Source organism: Lynx rufus, unplaced genomic scaffold, assembly GCF_022079265.1.
Source record: "Lynx rufus isolate CCGP_SWC_20201006 ecotype Redwood Valley unplaced genomic scaffold, mLynRuf1.p SCAF_8, whole genome shotgun sequence".
Classification (NCBI taxonomy): Eukaryota; Metazoa; Chordata; class Mammalia; order Carnivora; family Felidae; genus Lynx; species Lynx rufus.
The window spans coordinates 25,804,101-25,825,704 of record NW_025814896.1 but is presented as its reverse complement, the minus strand read 5'-3'; the positions used below and the strand labels follow the sequence as shown (position 1 = coordinate 25,825,704).

Below are 21,604 nucleotides of genomic sequence, written 5' to 3'. Positions count from 1 at the left end.
TGTGTATGCCTTGTAATTTTTCATTAGATGCTGGACATCATGATACAAATTATAGAGGTTCTAAACGATGTCATCTTTTTCCAAAGCCAACTGAAAGAAGATAGTCAAGAGATAGAATATAAGTGGATTGCTTTGATTCTGCTGAAGCTCAGATTTATGTTTTATGAGGGTGGAAATGTTTTGATTTTGCTCTTATTCTTCAGGGGAGCCTTTATTTCTAGGGCATGTCCCTTTCTCCTGCAGAATTGTCTTCTGAGTCTTAACTAAAAGACCAAGGTGTCCATTAAGGGCACTCCATCTTAATAAGGCTTGAATTCAAACCAGTGTCTCCCCAGCACCACATGGGGAGGTGCTGAAATCTGCTCAGCTTCTTAACTTTCAGCTGCTATTTTCTGCTGATGTCTCAAAGTCTAATGATTTTCACACCAAATATAATGTGCATTTATACACATTTATGCATTTCTATATTTAAAAATGTTCCCTTTCCTCCCACACCACCAAGAAATTTCTCTGACACTAGCTGAGTGTCCTACAGTTCACCTCAATTCTGACACACTCTACCCAGAGATGGCATTAGAGTCCGCAGCTTAAGAGCTCAGTCCCATGAGACTGCCCTCACTTCATATGCCACCTGCAAGTCCATGTTGGTTACCTGTGTTTCTGATTAACTGGCTATAAGTCAAAGGTTCGCATAACCCCTTCCTTGGGTTTGATTACTTTGCAAGAGTGGCTCACAAAACTCAGAGGAACATTTTACCTCCTAGATTACTGGTTTGCTATAAAAGAATACAACTCAGGAATAGCTAGGCAAAAGAGACTCGTAGGGCAATGTGTGAGGAAAGAATCATGGAGCTTCCATGCTCTCTCTGGCTGCATCACTCTCCTTGAATCTCCACATGCCCACCAACCTGGAAGCTCTCTGGACCCCATCCTTTTGGGTTTTTATGAGGTTTCACTACACAAGCATGACTGATTAAATCACTGGTCACTAATGACTCAACTCAATCTTCAGCCCCTTTCCTCTCCCCAGAAGACTGAAAGGTCCAACCCTCTAATCACCTGGCTGGTTCCTCTGGCAACCAGCCCACATCCTTAGGTGCTTTCCAAAAGTCACCTCATTAACATAACAAAAGACACCTTTATTGCTCTCATTACTTAGGAAATTCCAAAGGTTTTAGGAGCTCTGTGCCAGAAACTGGACAAAAACCAAATATTTGTTTCTTATTATAAATCATAATATCACAAGTGTCACACTGCACAGGTGAGCTTAAGTCCAGTGAGTTGAGGGAAATCTGTGCACCAATTTCAGGTTTCTTTCCCTGTGGTACCTCCCTCTGTGGGATTTTGTTCCTCAAGTACCAACTTGAAAGCTCCTAGTCCAATTTCTGCCTCCTCAGCCCAGTAAGACTGGTCCTTTTGTTTGGACTCTACTCCCCCATATGGCAAATTGGGAGATGACCTTAAGCAGAATTTGGGGTGAATGTGGAGCTCACCTTGAATGACACCCTTTTCTAAAGAATCACAGGCTCTCATATTGTACCTGCATAATTTTTCATCGATACCCTCGAAGCACTGTTTTATATATTTCTATCTTATATAGTTTCGATTTACTGGGAAGTTTAGTCTAGTAACTCTGTCATGACCAAAACCAGAACTCTGCAGCTAGAATTTGACCTTATATCTCACTGGAACATTGTAACCACCCATTTAGGGCTCAGGGTGAGAAGGTTCAACACAGGAAATGCTGCAACCTTCCAAAAACAACTTCAAGATTGGTTATTTCAAGAAAATGTTTTATGGGATATAATATGGCAAGTGAGCCAAAAAAAAAAAAAAATCCAAGTATGTTCATCCCAGGGCTGTTGGGATTTGAATACAAAAATGGCCAAAAGGAGGAGACTGATTAAATAAACATTGGTCAATCCATACATTAGAATATTCTGCAGATAAGGAGGTAGAAAGACAGTCATGATGTGACATTATTTGATCAAGTGATTCTATAGAAGCATGGCAGGACAATCTTGGTTTTTCATAATGTTACATGAATGTATGTGCATGTATGTACATGCAAGTGTGTAAAGAAAAACTTTTGAAAGTAGAAACAGGGGCGCCTGGGTGGCGCAGTCGGTTAAGCGTCCGACTTCAGCCAGGTCACGATCTCGCGGTCCGTGAGTTCGAGCCCCGCGTTGGGCTCTGGGCTGATGGCTCAGAGCCTGGAGCCTGTTTCCGATTCTGTGTCTCCCTCTCTCTCTGCCCCTCCCCCGTTCATGCTCTGTCTCTCTCTGTCCCAAAAATAAATAAACGTTGAAAAAAAAAAATTTAAAAAAAAAAAAAAAAAGAAAGTAGAAACAGAATTTAATCTCTGAGAATTTATTTTTATTTACTTTTTTCTTTCTTTGTATATATCTTTTTCTAATTTTTCTACTGGTCTGAAAACAGATCATCAAAATTAAAATTAAACCAAATGGGCTACTTTACATGGGATTGGTAACCAGAACTGGCCTCAGACTCTTTCCTGAATCTGTCAGGTGTCTAAAGGGAGGATTGGGCCCTACAAGCATCTGCCTGTTAGTCTCAGGTCCCAAAAGGGGCCATTTGCACTGTCATTTGGATGAAGCCCCAAAAAGTCCCATCAACATTTGCATGAATGTTTTTGACCCATAAGGGGGTGTGAGGTAAGTGTCAACGTCCTGAAGACCTATCCCAGCCCATGCCATATAAGCAGAAAGTTCCAACCCAGAAACACGCCCTCCACATACTCTAGACCATGTCCATACTCTGAGGGACATGTCCCTGCCATCGAACGTATTGTTTCCTGCCAACTCAGGAAGAGTTGAATCCCAAATGAGAATCATTATCATCATAAAACTCATCAGCATAATGGTGACCATTTATGGAGCACTTCCAATATGCAGAGTGCTGTGCTCACTACTTACGACAAGGCTGAGAGGAAGGTATGGGTGTGTATCATCCACATTTTCCAGATGAGGAAATTGAGCCTCCAAAACTCTGCATTGCCCAGATTGTCCAGCAAGTAGTAGGTGGCAGAGCTGGGATTCCATCCCAGGCCTGTCTGTCTCTGAAGCCAGTGCACATCACCACCAATGCCTCCTGTAAAATGAGGATAATATGTCCTCCATACAATGTCATGTGGTGAAGCAACTTGCCCTAAATCCCACAGTCCCACACCTGGTAAGGAGTGGAGGGCTTCAGAGACTGTTCTTGCAACTATAACATTGTGCAGTCTCTCACAGCAGCAGAGGGCAGCTCTACTGGGGAAGACTGTGTCCCTGCAGGAGAAGCTGCATGTCCAGCTCCATTGGCCTTGGGGAGCTGACTTCATCTCTTGTACCTTTCATTTCTTGCTCTATACTATGTGGAAAAGCATGTCTCCTCTCTGAAATTCACTGGCCCCATCTGTAAAGTAGGTCTGCATGAGTTCTGTAGCCACCATAGACCCAAGCTCTGGGGAGACCCCCTCAGAGAATGACCCCATAGCTGACCCTCTCTGCCTGCTTCCCTACAGGTACCTGACCCAAGATGCTAAAGGTCTCCAGCCTCTTCATTCTCCTCTGTGGGCTGATTGCTTCATCCTCTGCTCAAGAGGTCCTCTCCAGAGTTTCTTCCCAGATCACTGATGGTGAGATTGTCTTGCCTTGGGTCATACCTGGACTGATCAAACCCATAGGCCTCTCCTAAAATTCTAGACCGTCAGCCAATGTGGGTTAAGTTCTAATTAGCATAGTGTCTGGGACACAGTTAACATAATGAATCATTAGCTGCGCTGATCATCACATTACTATATTTAATCCTGTGTTCCCAAGATTCCCTCTTTCCTGTCTCCTTGCCCTGATTTATCTATTAAAACCCACCATCAAAAGACCCAGCCCTACCTGGACTGGCTCCTGTTCACCTTTCCTACCACCCTCCACACCACCAATCACTGGCTCCCCTTCTGCCACAGTAGCCTCCTCAACACATAAAGCACATCCCAGGACCTTAGCACTTGCTGGTCCCTCTGCCTGGAACACTCTTCTGGCATCAAGTCTCCCTTCCCTTCTTTCAAGTCTCTGCTAAAAATGTTGCATTTGCAGAAGACATTTCTTGACCTCCTTGCATGAATTACCACCCTCACTCAATATTCTCAATTCCTCACTCTGCCTTTTATTTTTCCCTCATGACAGAAATAGCTTCAGTAGAATGCACAGTATGGCTGCAGCGGTTAAAATACTGAAAAATTTTTTCTAAGCTCCTTGGAAAGTAGCCCCTGCTCAGAGATTCCCTAGGTGGCCCCCTCTCATCACCCCAACCATCCTATCTTAATCCCAGGACTCCAGGCTTCTCACCAACCAAAATCTAATGAGTCAACACCTGGCACAGCCCGGGAGCCACAGAACCAGGCTACAGAACTATGGTTGACATCCTCTCTGGTTGGTTGGTGCCTATGCCCAACTGGTTGTTGAATATTTTGAAACCAGCCCCCTCATGGCACTTACCTGCACTTGACTCACACATGTCCCTTTATTCACTACTTTATCATCTCTTTCCCCTCATCCCCACCAGAATGCTGGCTCCACAAGGGCAAAGAATGCTGCCTATTCTCACTGGTACAGCCTGGAATGGCCCTGGCACATAGTAGGACTCTAAAAATATTTGCTGAATGATTGTGTTGGGAACTTGGCCCGGCACCAAGCAGACCAGGGAAACTAGGTGAATGAAGAATAAGCACCACATGTGGGACATTCTCAGAGGTCAAGGTTGCATCCGAGAATCTTTGGCATCTAAATGTCTAATGGGAGGTCGGGGGGGGGGGGGATATGTTTTTCAGCTTTGACACAAGGACTCCTTGGTATGAACTTTCTTCCCACCCTGCAGACAATTGACTTCCAGGGGCCATTGAAGGATATCTTCAGCCTTGTCCTAGGCCACCAGCTCACCAATGGGGAAGCCAATTTTATGTGAGTGGTCTTTGATCACAAACCCCCGTGTCCAGAATTGGTTTATTAGCAGCCTTCTGGCATTTTCTTGACTCTACAGAGCCCCTTCCATCAACTAACAGCCTTTCCAACTCTAATGGACTAAGACCCCCTGGTTGGGAGAAATTCCTACTGGGAGCAGAGGCAGAAGCTAGGGAGGTGCTAAAGACAGGGGTCCAATCTCTTTGTCTGGGAAGAGAATGGCTGCTCACCAGCTGTGAGAGCACCACCAGTGTCTTCCCCTATCTGAGTCTCAACTTCTTCCCCTATTAAATGGGGAACTATAGCATCCAACCCTACAGGACTGTTGTGAATATTAAATGAAACAACACATGAACCATGCTTACACAGCTTCCTGTCCTCAGCAAGCCCCCAGTCAGCAGAACCAATAACAACAACCTCTACAAATAACGATATGGTAATCATAGTAATCAGTGCTGACAACCAGAGTGTAGAAGATGCAGGTCCCTTGTCTTAGCACGTTCAAAACTACTGATGATTCCCAGCCTCCCAGCCTGCTTCTCCTCCAGCCCAGCCCATTTTAGCTAATGAAGCTCCATCCATCCTGCTGCTCTGGCCAAAACTCCTGACATCGTCCAACACCCCTCTCTTCACTCACACCCCCATGCAGCCTGTCTGCAAACTCTGTCAGCTCTACCTTCAAAACACACCCAGGGGTCTGACCATTTTCTCCACCTCATCTGGTGTGAACCACCAGCATCTTCCCCTGACTTGTGGTCCCAGATTCCACTGCTTCCACTTCAAGCACCCTCCCCCATTCCTTGCACCAGTATCCAGAAGCATCTTTCTGAGAAGTAGGCCAGACACTGTAACTCCCTTGCTCAAACCCTCCAATGTCTTCTAGTTACTCTTAGAACCAAACCCAAAAGTCTTACCGTTGTCCCACAAGGCCCCCTGTGACCTGGTCTTGACTGCCCTCTCCCTTTCCCCCTGCCCACCTGCCACCTGCCATGCTGAGCCTGTTGCTGATCCAGCCTCAGGGCCTATGCACTTTGTCTTCTCCCTGGTCCTTTCTTCCTCTGGCCATCTTTATGATCTACCTGTACCCTCACTCATTCATGACTCTGCCCTAGTGTCACCTCCTGTAAGAAGCCTTCCCTGACACTCTGTCTAAAATGTCACTATTCCCAGTGTTACCCTCTTCACCTGATCCCACCAGGCTTTTTCTTCACAGCACCCATCACCCGACACGTTCTGTATGCATTCACTTACTGGGTTTATTGTTTTACACACACACACTCTGCCCAAGCATGAGCTGTCTATAGCTTTCAGTGTTCTACTTTATTCATATTCCAGCCTGCTTGGTGCTGGCCAAAGGGCTAGACATGATGACCATTCTGTGATGCATTAAGGCAAGAGGTTTTTTTGTTCAGGGCTATATTCTCAGTGCTTATCTCACATGGCAGCTGTACAATAAATAACATGATTAATGAGTCAGTAACTATCTTTGCATACATTCAGCCTCTGCTCTGTAGGGGACCTGCCTTTACACAAAGTGGGGCCCCCAGTGGCTAGAGCCACAACCTTCCCTGCTTTTCTCACACAGGGTACAGATGAAAGACCTTCGAATTTTTCAGGTCTTCATTGAGACCTCCCCTGACTTCAAGGGGATTGATTTACGGATGCCATTGGCGTTTTCCATACAAATAAAGTAAGTAACAGCTGCAAGTCACTGGTTCAATCTTGTACTTTTGCACAGGTGTGTGGGGGTTTGGGAAGTAGCCATAACTAAAGGGTGTCCAGTATAATCTTAGCAAGGCTCATTGTGTGGTTGGGGTAAAACACCCTCCCTCTCCAGGCCTGGGTCACTCTATGGGTAGAATTTGGAGGCTGCAGAATAACTGAATGCTTCCAAGCTGGGGTCCCTAAAGCAGATTCCTTTCCCTGCTTTATCCAGAGAACCCCACCTTCATTTATTTGGACTTCATGAGCCCACTCAGCCCTGACTGAATACAACTTAAGACGAGAACACAGAATGTGCTCTAGATGGCAATGCCCCTTGGCACCATTGCCTAGAGATTGTCCACAGATGTGTTTTGTTTGGTCTGCACTGGTGTCTTCAGAGAGACCAGACATTCCTCAGGTCACCACAGCTGTCGCCTCTCCCTGTGAAACCAGCCCCTGCTCTATCTGATTCGTTTCCATATCAAGCCTGGTCCTGGAGGCAGTGGAGTTGGTGACCTCTAGAAGAGTACTTTCCAAATTCAGTCTCTCAGTTTTGATAAGATGCCATACTTACAATCAACCTTTTCCTTTCTAACTGTCCCCCAAGCCAGAGATAGTGGGTATTAGGTATACACCCCGAATGCAGACCTACCTGGCTTATCCACTGGCTGGATGGCCGACTTGGAGAAAGCCATTCCCATTCTCCAGTCCTGAATTATCTCTTTTGAAAGATGAGGAAATGATCTCAACAGGGTGATTTTGAGAGTCCTGTGCAAACCAGAGGAACCTTCATTTTAGAAACAAATGGGAGTAAAATAAGCTCTGAGGTTCTCTCCCACCAGCCTTAATACTTCCCTCCCACAGGTTTCCGGCTCTTAATCCCTACATATTCCATGTACGGACAGATATGAAAGTCCAACTTTACTTGGAGAAGGATGTAGACAACAGATACCAACTCACCTTTGGGCATTGCAGGATTGTTCCTGAGACTGTATGGATCCAATCCGGAAATTTGTGAGTTCTCCATTTTTCTCTCTCTGCATCCAACTGGTTGTGATGAAGTCCCAAGGAGGCTTCACCTGAAACACGTCAACACCAAAGCACACCTTCCAAATGAGTCTTTTGTGCATATGGGGATGTATGTCCTACAAATAGAACTTCATAGAATTAAAAATTTTTTTTATTATGGAAATAATATTTTCACTGATATGAAAAGAGGTTCACTGAATAATAGCACCAAGGACAAACAAAGCAGGCTCACTTGATTATTGGTTGACATTTAGGTTATTTCTGAATTTTTTGCTATTATAAATAATCCTGAACCTTTTAGTGCAGGAAATTATAGATTCGTGAAATGATTGAAAAAGTATAAACAGTTTTATGACTTTCAAATTTGAAGGTATATAAGAGTTTTAAGGCATTCCACATCACTTACCAAATACCTCGCCAATAGAACTGAAGTGAGGTGTTTCTGGCTGGCATTGGTCACTTTCACCCTATAGCCAATCTGGACCAATTACTCTCATGTTTACAACTTTTCTCTTCAGTAGGAAATTTCAGCAGAAAATCCCATGGGTGCCATTCTCTTGACTATCAGTAGAGCAAGGATGTCATCATTTGTGTATTAGTCTGTGACCTCTCCTCTTCAGAGTAACTGTTTTCAGAGGTTTGCCCTTTTACTAAGTTACCTTCTACATTTGTAATCTCTTTTTTACAATATTCTTTGTAAGATTTTTTAAAATTTAGGCTCACATCTATGATTAACTGCAGTCAAATGCTCTACCACTGAGCTATACCCCCCATGATTAACTGAATCCAATAGTCATCACCAACCTATTGTACACCGTGTCTTTTTCATTCGTGAATTTTATTTTGATTCATTTCACAGTTGCTCACTGTTTTAAGAAAGATCTGAGTGTGGAATCTTTTCTGAGCCCTTACAGGTCTGGTAATGTCCTCCTGTTCTGTTCCAGATACAGTGTCCTTGACTCACAGCCATTCTGCCCAACTCTGTCAGTGTGGCTCCATATCTTTTGATATGTTGAAGAAAACCAGTTTTTCCTTTGAGGGAAATCTGAGTCTTCAGGCTGGAAGTGATAGATCAGCTGATTTTTATGTAAGCTTTTTATAGAATAAAGACACAAACACTTTGCCTGAGAATGAGATTTACCCTCACTTGTAAGGATTACAAACTGAGCCAGGAACATGAAGACACATTTACACTGCTGTTTCCTGATTTTTTCTCATCTCCCCCAACTGAAGAATGATATTACACTATTCCTTCCATTAAAGCATAACTATCAGGCTAAGGAGATAAGTTCTATTGGAACATAGATAATCAAAAGAATGGGAAAGCATGCCAGAAAGAGAGTGATCAGGATCTAAAAGGGTGGTAGAAGCTGAAAGCATTCCAGAAGAGAAGAATGAAATAGGCAAGGAGAGGGAGGTGATGGGGAACAATGATGAGGGCAAGGTGATTTAAATTGAAAGATTAATTTCAGGGACACCTGGGTGGCTGAGTCGGTTGAGTGCCCAACTCTTGATTTCGGCTCAGGTCATGATACCAGGATCGTGGGACTGAGCCCCATGTCAGGCTTCATGCTGAGCATGGAGCCTGCTTAAGATTCTCTCTTGCTCTCTCTCACTCTCCCTCTGCCCCTCTCCCCTATTCGTGCTCTCTCTTTCTCTAAAATAAATAATAAATAAATTAGAAAATAAACAAATTAAAAGATTAATTTTAAGGAGTCCTAAGAGGTAGGTTGGAGCAGAAGGGCAAGCCTAGGTATGGAGCGCCATGGAAACAAGGAGTTTAAATAATGTGGGGTCAACTAAATACATAAGTGATGTAAAGAAAGGAGGGTTTGGTGGGGTGTCTAGGTGGCTCAGTTAAGTGTCTGACTCTTGACTTTGGCTCAGGTCATGATCTCATGGTTTGTGAGTTCAAACCTCGCATCAGGTTCTGCCTGACAGCACGAAGCCTGCTTGGGATTCTCTCTCTCCCTCTCTCTGTCCCTCCCCAACTGGCTCACTCCCTCGCTCTAAATAAATAAATAAATAAATAAATAAATAAATACTTTCAAAAAAAAAAAGAAAGGAAGGTTTTGGAGAATTTAATCTGTTCTACTTTCATTCTTCATTTAGCATCACCCCAATGAAAAACTTTATTGTGGAAAACATAGAGAGAGCCCTGGGAAACGTGATAATCCATAATTTTGGAGCAAAAGTAAGTATACAAACCCAGACTCCTTAAGTTTTTGACTCTGAGACTCAGAGCTTGGCGGATTGTGTCTTCTTAATAAACTGGAAGGAAATCTTCCAGGAAGGAGAGTTAGGGAGAGAGGAAGTGGCATTTATGAAGCTCCCATTCTGCAGCCAGCACTGGTGAAGTGCTTTACGGATATTAGTTAATTCTTCAAGTCAAAATCAGCATCTGTGCGACTGGAGATAAGTTGATAAGCCTCTTCAAGACTCAGTTTCCTTATCTGTAAAATAAGTATAAGTAATCATAAAAATTAACAGCTAATATTCGTTAAGCACACAGGCACTGTGCTAAGGATCTTACATGAATTTTCTTACCCTACAAACAGTCTCATACTCTAAATAACAATATTCTTTCCATTTGCCAGATTTAAGAAAAAGTTCCAGAGATGGCCAATGACTTATCTAAGTCACATAGCTGCCAAACAGCTCAGCTGACATGTGACCCCAAGGCAGTCTATCGCCCAAACTCCCCTACCTGGTCGTTCTCTAGACTAGGTTGGCTTAGAAGGAGAGTTTGCCTTGATTGCCCCCTGAATATTCAGACACCATTGGTAGAGTCCTCCTTCTGACTCTTGCATATTTCCTTGTCTTTCAGATGTGTCCCTTCATTAATTCATGGCTTTATAACCTGAATCCGCAAGTGACTAACCAACTGATTAGTAAGTGCTGGTGGTGAGAAGACATAGGAACACCCAAGGAGAAAGCTCAGACCCCTCCTTCACTCTTTTAATCTCCTCTCCCCTAACACTTCCCCCAGACAAAACATCCCATCCCTGATGAAGCAGAATGGTCCCTACTAATAACAATCCTCATTAACTCAGCTGTCATTTACTGAGGAAGTCCTGTGCGCTATTCCCAGGGTTAAGCACTTTGCCTTCACTAGCCATTGAAACTCCACCGCTAGCCAAAAACATGGTGGTTTCAATTCTATTCTGGTCCCAAAAGCCTAGAGAAAATGAGATATAAATGGAAGCTACTCTGGGAGAGAAAAGCTGCCTGATTCCTCTTAACTTTCCTCCTAGATTAGATGATGCTACATTATGAGCAGAAAATTGACCTGGTTTCAACCCAAAGACTGCTTCCTTCCAATAGTCTCTATCTCCAGGCACCCAAAGTTTCCATGTCTGCCAGAAGCTAAAGCAGATAGCTGAAGCCCCCAGCAGGAATCTGAAAACCAAAAGAATTTCTGGGTTGAAAGGACTCCCCCTTCATTCACTGAAGATTCACTAGTCCTTACCAAGTGCTAGATGCTGGAGTTTCTAAAGTTCCTTTAAATGTCTCTCCTGACAAGCGGTTTTCTGGCCTCTCCTCACATACCTCTATTGACAGGGAGCTCACTATTTATGAAGTAGGAAATTTGAGGCAGTTAATCTGGATGAGTATTAAAGCTCCCAAAGTTTGGTTCCCAGATTCACCCAAAGTAAATGTGAGTGGGGCAGCTCAACCAATACTGATATTGGGCTAGCATTCTGGAGAGGTGACCAGACAAATGGGGACCCAGCTGCTATAATGCCAACTTCCCCCACCATCTCATTTCAATGTACAGATCTTCAGTTATTAGTTTGGAAGGGAGTAGCTGTTCCCAATTTACGGATGAGGAAACCAAGGTCCAGAACTGTCACTGAGGTGATCAGAGATACCAGCAACTAAGCATAGCCTCCAGGCCCAGCCTTGTGACTCCAAGCATTTGATTCATTCCCTGACCCTGCTCTGCCCCCATTTGGAGCAGGAGAAAGCTCCTTTGGCCTCTCTGGTCCTCCTTTACTCCCACTGTCTAAGGTATTTGTTTGTCTTCTAGGTCTGCTGCTGCAGCATGGCACATACCAAGCCACAGTCGAAATATCCGCAAAGTAAAGGAGCCATGTTTGCACCAATCTGGTGAGAGATCAGAGCATATGTCCATTCCTTAGTGATGACACTTGGCCTTTAGGGCCATTATAAATATGTCATTTGTTCATTCATAAAATTGCAATTAAGCATCTACTATGCGCTAACTGCTAGGAATATGGCCGTGAATAACACAAAGACTCTGCTTTCCTGAAGTTTGTATCCTAGTTGGGTGTGCTGACAATGAACTAAGAAATAAATGTATAGTCAGCTAAATTCCAGAGGGTGGTGGGTACTATGCAGAAAACAAAGTGGGGTGTGAGAGAGAGTGATGGGTGGGGGCAGAGAGGGAGGCATCACATTAAGAGAATATAGTCAGGCAGAGGGCTCTTTGAGATCTTTCAGCTGAGCCCTGAATGATAAGGCAGAAGTTGTGCCAAGACCCAGTTGTGCCAAGATCACAGACAGGAAGATAAGCATGTGCAAAAGCCCTGAGACAGGAATGAGTCTTCCTTTTGGAAGCAAGAAAGGGGAGCACTGTGGCTGAGATGTGGAAGGAGCTCAGTTATAGGAGATACCCTTCAAGGTTTCTGTAAAAGAAGATGTTATTATTCATGCATCATGTATTTATTTACAACTATTCTGTGCTGAATACACTCTGCTCAAGTATCACCCTCTTAGATCTCTCAAAAAAAAAAAAGCATATCTGCCACTCTCTTCCTTGCTTATTTTTCTTCATAAAATTCATTATTATCTGACTTTTTACTATATTATGTGTTTCTTTTCTGTCTCCCCTACCAGAATATATATTTCATGAAAGCAAGAACTTTTTCTTTTTTTTAATTCTTATTTATTTTTGAGGGAGAGAGAGAGACAGAGCATGAGTGGGGGAAGGACAGAGAGAGAGGGAGACACAGAATCTGAAGCAGACTCTAGGCTCTGAGCTGTCAGCACAAAGCCCAACGTGGGGCTTGAACTCACAAGCCATGAGATCATGATCCAAGCTAAAGTCAGATGCTTAACTGACTGAGTCACCCAGGCATCCCAGCAAGGACTTTTTCTATTCCTTGTTTTATCCCAGGTGCCAGGATTACAAAAAATGAATTAGACATGTCCCTGACTTCAAGAGTCCCAAGTCTAGTAAAGGATAAGACAAATAAATAGGCAATTTCATATGCAGTAAGGTGTTCTGGTTGGAGTTCTCTGGAAGTAAGGAGGCAAGATCCAGTAGCACTGCCTGAAGACTTCCAAGAAGACTTCACAGAGAACACAGCATTTAAACTCGATGTTGAAGAATGGTTGAGAGTTTTTTATGGGAAAATGCATTAAAAGAAGAGGATACATGATGTGCAAATATACAGGAGTAGGAAAGAACCTGATGCTCTAAACAATGGGAAGAAGCTTTAGGTGACTGGTCATAGGAGTCATGGAGGATGGAGGCATCCTCCTCTGAGGGCCAAGGAGAAGTGTATAGTGAACTATACATGTGCTTTCTAAAAATAAAGGTTCACATGATGGAGTGAGCCACCGAGAAGAAGGTGAAATCCATGAAAGGGGGCATAAAAAACTGAATGGCCAACGCCATAATGGAATCTATGTCTTTGGGCTGATAGCTTAGTTATGTAAGATTCTAAAGTAATCTTGTCCAAATAGAAATATAACACAAAACACACACATAGCTTAGAGTTTTCTAGAGATGAAATTTTTACAGGAAAAGGAAACAGATTATTATTAATGAAATGTTTTACATTCCTTTTTTGTGCTAATTCTTTGATATCTGGTGTGCATTTCATAATTATAACACATTTCAATTTGGACTAGCTGCAACTGAAGTACTCAACGTCCATGTATGGCTAGTGGCTGCCATATTGGACAGTGCAGTTCTAACTAACTTGCTGCCAGCTGCAAAACTTTGAAAAGCCTAGAGCATTCCATTTGTACCCACAAAAACATCTAGGCTGCCACCTAACACAGCAGCTCCAACTGTGCCCCCATGTTATATTCAGTTGACAGACATATTTGGTTCAACCTAGAAAGTATTTTGTAAATGTGACTATGTTGTCAATATTAAAAGTAAGAAATATATCTTTTGATCAAGCAGGACATCTGACAATATTTTACATCCTTGTGTCATGAAGTAAGGCAAGGTGAGAAGGAAGATTCATCTTATCTGACGAGAGAGAGTACAGGGAACGCAGCAAATTTTTTTGTCCAGGGATAGGCAGTGGATGGATGTCCAGACTGGCATATGGTTCAGCACCATGGAGAGTGGACAGCAGTACCAGAGGGAAGTGAGATCGGGGAGAAGAGGCTCTCAGCTCTGGTTTACAGCCTCCTTAAAAGGGGGTAGAAAAAAAGGCGCCTGGGTGGCTCAGTAGAGTAAGCATTCAACTCTTGATTTCAGCTAAGGTCATGATCTGATGGTTAGTGGGTTCAAGCCCCACCCACCTCCCCCATGGGGCTCTGCGCTGACAGCGAGGACCCTGCTTGAGATCCTCTCCCTCTGCCCTTCCCCTTCTCTCAAAAAAAGGAGGGTATGCAATTGACTAATATCTTGATTATCTCACACAGAATCAGGTACTGCCTGCTGATCTCTTTGGAATATCCTCCACACTTCAGACCATCACCTGTATGGCGATGATCCTAGATGTATCATGTTGATTATTCAGCTGCTACCTGGAATTTCATTACCCACCCTGGACTCAAGGATCCCTACTTCTCTGGGTATGGAGGCTATTTCCCTGTAACTTCTCACCAGAATCCATGTGCTGATTCCCTGTAATATCTTCACAATAAAAAAATTTTTTGCAGCTCTGAGCTGTAGGCTGTCCTGCCTCCATAGTGCAATGTGGACAGGGGCACAGATAGTCAGAGATGGTGGTGGGTCTGATCGTGATGATAAAAATTTGCACAGTGGAGGAGGATGCCTAGGTTAATTGAATCTTTATATCAGAAATACTTCAACACTCTGGTCTGGAGATTCCCAAAAACTAAGGAATAAGTCTTCCTGTCTTGTCTGAGATGTTTTCTGGAAGATTCTGTGACCTTAGGTAGCTCCCCTCTTTGGGCCACAATCTCCCCACTGTGAAGTGAGAATTTTGGTCTTATCCAGTAAGTCCTTCAGGCAACCTACAAAGTTGTGGCTTATGGAAGAAAACATATCTTGGCCCTGGTAACTCCATTTTTCTTCCCTATATCACCAAACTTCTCAAGAGACATATTGCTATTCATTCTTCCAAACTTCTCACCTTTATCTAGTGCTCAATTTTGGATAATCTGGCTTATTTCCCCAACTCAAAATAATTTACTTTAGGTCATTTATAACTTCCTTCATGGACAACACCAGTGAACCCTTATTCAGTGTTCATGTTCCTCAAGTCATTACAAATTAATTTTGGAAGATCACTCCAATCTACTCCCCACCTGCTTCTGCTCCTTTTTTTTTTTTTTCCTTATCACTACCTTGATTCATGCCTGGCACTCTTCTGTGCGTACATACATTACATCATTTGCTCTTAAATAAATTGTGTTTTTATTAAGCTTTTAGCTCTTGGTTACAAATCTATCTTTCTGTACTCTGATTTGCAATGCTGGGTCTGGGACTCTGAAAACCACCTATCTTTTTTACCGGCTTGCTCCTTATTAGTGTCCTTTACTAGAGGGAGATTGCAAGGCTGAAAGAAGAGAAAAGAAATCTCCTCTCTTCTGTTTGCTTCCTGTTCCTCTAACCATCACCCAGCAATGGTTTTTCACCCAATCGGGGAAAGGTGGATTCAGTGTACAAGTTGTTTGTTTGTTTGTTTGTTTGTTTAATGCTTCCAAACCAGCTTTATTATGTTCCTCATAATATTGCACCAGCCAACAAGAGTCCCTTCTTCAGAAGTCTGTTTCCCAGTTCTATGGGGTTTCTCCTCCAAGATCTTTAAAACTCATCCCAACCACCCTTTGTTGTCACTAGACCCATAACTAGGTTCAAACCTCAGCATGCTCCAAGGGAGCAAGAATAGAGGATAAAATAACTTATATACTCAAAATAATTACCTTTTTTGCCGATTTATATCAGCAGACATGAGGAATATGTATAGCAATTGATTCCAAATATGTTAGACCAAGGAAGATAGAATATAACACTGGGTTGTTCCTAATTAATTGATGAGCGCTTTTATCAAAGATTCTGGGTTTAATATTAGATCACATAGTTAAAAATAGCTTTGATAGTTTACCGTGTTGGTTATTGGAAATTGAACTCAATAATGATCTTCATTCAGGGCGACTAGGTTGCTCAGTTGATTTAGTGTCTGACTTCGGCTCAGGTCATAATCTCACTGCTCATGAGTTCAAGCCCCGCATCAGGCTCTGTGCTGACAGCTGGGAGTGTGGAGTCTGCTTCTGATTCTCTCTCTCTCTCTCTCTCTCTCTCTAATATAAAATAAAACATTTAAAAAATGGCCTTCATTGAATAAGGTTGAGAACTTTCTAGGTACAATATAAGTAACTAATCTAAAGGCTTGGGGAGATTGGACTGTTGGAGTGGATTGATCTTTGCCAACATATATGTCCCAAATTACATCTGAGAGGGTCCAAAGGACAATCTCTTCACTAAGATATTGAAAATTACATTAGTTAAGGGTACCCACATCCTTGAAAAGATCTGTGGTGGCTGTTTTCTGGGAGCCACCACATCTGGGAGATGCTGCCATTGAAAAGGATTCCCTGGGGGCGCCTGGGTGGCGCAGTCAGTTAAGCGTCCGACTTCAGCCAGGTCACGATCTCGCGGTCCGTGAGTTCGAGCCCCGCGTCAGGCTCTGGGCTGATGGCTCAGAGCCTGGAGCCTGTTTCCGATTCTGTGTCTCCCTCTCTCTCTGCCCCTCCCCCGTTCGTGCTCTGTCTCTCTCTGTCCCAAAAATAAATAAAAACATTGAAAAAAAAATTTAAAAAAAGAAAAGGATTCCCTGATTTCAATGGGGGACAGTGAGATATACAAGTAACAGAGAGCAAGTGGTGGAGCTTAACTGGCAGAAACAAGAGGGCATGCTTATTGTAATGGGTAGCAAGGATGAATTGGTAATCAGAGTATTTGGCAATTGCTAATTGATCACAGTTTTCCTAGAAAGGAAATCGTTCACCTGCTGAATGTTAATTAAGAGGATCTCCCGGTTTGGAATCCAGAAACTTGACTTGGGTTGCCAAAATTGAAAGTCAGAGCCTTTCACCCAATTTGCAGTTAAAAGCCAGTTCAGAATCAAGAACCCCTTGATTGAAGGGGAGGCAAGGGATCCTGGAATATTGCCACAGCATATGCTGTAAATCTTCCTTCAAGTATTTCCCAAACTGGCCTGTTGACATTTAGTAGAATCATAGTGCACTGTGTAAAAATACCCGGAACTTTTGGGGATATGAGATACTGGATCTCTGAATTTATGCTATTTTCCAGGAACCCAAAATACCTTTATGGTCCAGCAAATCAGGTTTGTGTTTGTCAAATGATAAGTGGAGTTTTGGCATAAGTTTGATTCAGAATGGCCTGATAATTACACAGACCCAGTCTGTGATTATTTCTCCAATTCTTTAATGTCTAATTGGAATAGAAATAATTCGCAACTGGCAGAATCCCCACTTGGCTCTGTGATCCATGGAGGGAGAGCTTTCGGGAGAGGAAAGGCCAAGTGGAAACTCCTGGAGCTTTCTCTTGTAACAGGATAATAAACCAAAGCAATACTACACCACTGGGGAACTGGAGAGACAGAGACCATCATTTTAGTTTGAGAGTCAAAAAGATGCTGATACTTGTATCAGTCAGGATTAATGCAGAGAGAGAGAGACAAAGAGAGGGATGAGAAGGAATCGACTTACATGAATATGGGGGTTGACTAAGCCAGACCAAAATCCATAGGTCAGGCTATCAGGAAGGGAAAATCAAGCACTGAAGCTGCTGTCCACAGGAAATATTCCTTCTTTTTCCCTTCCTCCTCCTCCTCCTCCTCCCTCTTCCTCTCTCTCTTTCTCTCTCTCTCTCTCTCTCTCCCCCCCTTTCTCCTTCTCTGCCCTCAGCATTGCTTTTAAGTCCTCTCAACTAACTGAATTAATCCTACCTGCATTATCTAGGATACTCTCCCTTAAATTAAGTCATTTCATTATGGACTGAAAACTCCCTTCAGAGAAACACCTAGGTTAGCATCTGATTAAATAACTGGAGACTGTAGCCTAACCAATTGGACACACTAGAAAAAAAAAAAAACTCACAATACGTATCCCATCCTCATTTAACAAGACTGTTCACTGTCTTTAAAGTCAATCCAGCCTCTGACACCTGGGATTCACTATTGCCCTTGGAAACATTTTTCCTTCTATTCCAAGATGTAGGGGACATCAGAATTGGCTTGCCTTACCTGGCAGGGCTATCAGCACACCTTCATAGTTTTTCTCAGTGCTATTCAGCAATCCTGCTCTCTTCCATAATATAGTTTACAAAAATCTTGGTCATATTGACATCACAGAGCATCACGTATGTCCAATACATTATTAACATTATGCTGATAAACTTGAGGAGTAGGAATTAGCAAGAATTTAAAGGCATCAGTAAAATACACACAAGCAAGAAGATGAGATGCAATCTCATAAAAGCCCACATTCCCACCACTTTGATGAAGTTTCTGCAAGTACAATGGTTTGGAGCATGCCAGGATATCCCTTCCAAGATTAAAAATAAATTGTTGTGCCATGACAATGCTTATTCTTACAAAACGACACAAAGTTTCACTGGCCATTTTAATTTTTTTTAAACTTTTAAGGTAATATATACCACAATTAAAAGTATTATTCTGATGCATTTACTGAGTAACTCTTAAGGGACCAGTTTGAGTAGGAATCAGAGCAAGAAAAGGCTTTCCAGCAAGCAGTGCAAACTTCTCTACCACTTTGTCCTTATGACCTAGGCAGAACCAATTATACTTTCAAAGTATCTATGGCAAGTGAGGATGTTTCTGGATGTACTAGTAGCTCTAATAGGAGAAACACAGCACAGATCTCTAGGGCTTTGGATAAATGCCCTATCCTAGTCTGCAGATAACTGCTTTAACTTTGAAAAATAGCTCCTGTCTTGCTACTGAGTCCTGGTAGAGATGAATACCTTAGCATGGGATATCAAATAACCATGCAATCTTAGATATCCTTCATTGACTACATGAAATCTGATCTATCAAGTTTGTAATATGATGTATTACATTGATTGTCAAATGCTAAACCAATGTTGATTTCTTGAGATAAAGCCCCACATAGTCATGATGTATTACCCTTTCTATACATTTAAATCTGTTGAAGTCACTAATATGTTATTGAGGATTTCTGTCTCTATGTCATAACAAATGTTGGTCTGTAGTATTGATCTTAGTCTGTGTTTGGTATTAGGGTAAGGCTGCCTTCATAGAAGGACTTAATAAGTACACCCTCCTCTTCAATTTTCTGGAATAGCTGGGTATAATGTGGTGTTTGGTATGGAGCAATCTCGGCCTAGAGTTTCTGTGTCCTAAGGTTTTTATCCACAAATTCAATATCTTTAATAGATACAGGGCTTCTCAGGTTATTTATTTCTTCTTCTTTTTTTTTCTTTTTTTTAACTTGTTTTATTTTTTTATTTTTTAAAATTTCCATCCAAATTAGTTAGCATATAGTGCAACAATGATTTCAGGAGTAGATTCCTTAGTGCCCCTTACCCATTTAGCCCATCCCCCCTCCCACAACCCGTCCAGTAACCCTCAGTTTGTTCTCCAGATTTATGAGTCTCTTCTGTTTTGTCCCCCTCCCTGTTTTTAATATTATTTTTGTTTCCCTTCCCTTATGTTCATCTGTTTGTCTCTTAAAGTCCTCATATGAGTGAAGTCATATGATATTTGTCTTTCTCTGACTAATTCCGCTTAGCAGCATACCCTCTAGTTCCATCCATGTAGCTGCAAATGGCAAGATTTCATTCTTTTTGGTTACCGAGTAATACTCCATTGAAAGATATGCCACATCTTCTTTATCTATTCATCCATCGATGGACATTTGGGCTCTTTCCATACTTTGGCTATTGTTGATAGTGCTGCTATAAACATGGGGGTGCATGTGTCCCTTTGAAACAGCACACCTGTATCCCTTGGATAAATGCCTAGTAGTGAAATTTCTGGGTCATAGAGTAGTTCTATTTTTAGTTTTTTGAGAAATTCCACACTGTTTTCCAGAGTGGCTACACCAGCTTGCATTCCCATATTTATTTCTTCTTGAGAAGCTTTAGTAGTTTGTGCTTTTCCAAGTTCAGTTTTCCTGAATGAACCCAAATATATATATACTTATATGTGTGTGTGTGTGTGTGTGTACATATATATGTATGTGTATATATGTATAAACCTAAAACCTCTTATAAACCCTCTAGAGTGTATCACATATACATATATATGTGTGTGTATGTATAAACCTAAAACCTCTTATAAACCCTCTAGAGTGTATTTATTTAAAAAAAAAAAAGTTCCTAGAAGCAGCAAGAAAAAAAATTCAACTAATCTTGGCTCAGAGGTTTCATTCAACACAAGGAGCTTGGTGTGGTGAGTGTGTGGTGAATAGAGGAAAAAAGGAAAAACAAACAGACAAAAATGAAAACACACAGTGCAAAGATGTATAAAGTAAACAGGATTGGCCTTCCATCACAACTGGTCCAAAGAGACCACAGACCCCAGTCAGCTGGTCCAGCAGGACTGCAGGAAAGCCCTAGGAAATATATGCCTCCCTCTTTTCCAATTTCCTTTGCTGTTCTCACAATTCACATCTCCAAATGTTGTAGTATCAATTGAGATAAAGTTATTCATAATATTTCCTTATTTCCTTTTAATACCTGTAAAGTCTGGAATGCTGTCATTCCTCTCATTCCTGATGCTGGTCATTTGCATCTTCTCTCTCTTTTTCTGAATCTACCTGATTAGAGTTTTATCAATTGTATTAATCTTCTGGAAGAAACAGCTTCTGATTTCACTGATTTTCTCTAATGTTTTTTTTTTATTTCATTAATTTCCATTCTAACCTTTATCACTTCCTTGCTTCTGCTTGCTTTGTTTTTAGTTGACTCCTTCTGATCAAATTTCTTACAATGGATACTGAGGTTGGATGTGCACTTTAAGAAGGACTCAAGCCCATTTCCTCCTCCCCACTGGCTGACATTTAAGGCAGGCATGCCTCTGAATAGCTGGTCACTGTGAAGGGCCTGCCTCCCTCCTTTCCTCCTGAGAACATCTCCACTGGGTAGGACCCCGGGCTTCACAGGGCCAGTTCCTGCCCCCTAGTGGTTCAGAGCCTTCATGGTTTTGGTGAGACCTGCAGTCTTCACTCCCCCTGGTAGGTCAACTCCAGCTCACTGGCAATCTTTGACAGGCTGAAGGGCAAGGGCTGTGGGCGAATTTATCAGAGACGAGACAGAGCCTACAGAGCCAGACAGCCTGGCTTTGAATCCTGGCTCCACACTCACCAGTGCATGTCCCCGGGCAAGTGAGTTCATCTCTCTGTGCCTCAGGCTCTGCATCTGGGAGGTGGGGCAATAACAACACAACCCTCCAGGGCTATTGGATACATGAGATTAAGCTACCAAAAGCCTAGAGCAGAGCCTGGCGCAGAGTAGGGGCAAAATAGGAGTCTGATGCTGTTCCTCCTGCCTCTCCTTGCAATGCCTGTGAGGGCCGTGGGATCGTGTTGGGGAGCAGAGTGGGGTGTGGGAGGGGGAGGCCCAGGAGGAATGAGCGACAGCTCCTCTGATCTCCCTTCTGTGGGTCTGGTTGCCTCGCTCCTGCCCCAGCCCCACCTGCCCTGGCTGGTGACTTCAGGGATCTGAC

The 21,604-nt window shown here is 42.7% G+C and overlaps 1 protein-coding gene and 1 long non-coding RNA gene across 2 annotated transcripts; one reads left to right on the top strand and one right to left on the bottom strand.

The window, feature by feature from the left end:
- Positions 1-2,473: 2,473 nt before the first annotated feature.
- LOC124504305 (uncharacterized) lies at positions 2,474-10,118 on the bottom strand. Its single transcript, XR_006960368.1, has 4 exons — positions 9,900-10,118; positions 7,623-7,741; positions 7,315-7,430; positions 2,474-3,111 (listed from the first exon to the last, which is right to left on the bottom strand). It is a non-coding gene; the product is annotated as an uncharacterized LOC124504305 (long non-coding RNA).
- Positions 3,541-14,415, top strand: LOC124504304 (latherin-like). Its single transcript, XM_047069753.1, has 8 exons — positions 3,541-3,640; positions 4,829-4,958; positions 6,544-6,648; positions 7,527-7,676; positions 9,804-9,885; positions 10,519-10,582; positions 11,722-11,801; positions 14,322-14,415. Exons 1-7 carry the CDS (start codon positions 3,541-3,543, stop codon positions 11,775-11,777), a joined length of 687 nt encoding a protein of 228 aa, XP_046925709.1. The 3' UTR covers positions 11,778-11,801; positions 14,322-14,415.
- The last annotated feature ends 7,189 nt before the right edge of the window (positions 14,416-21,604 follow it).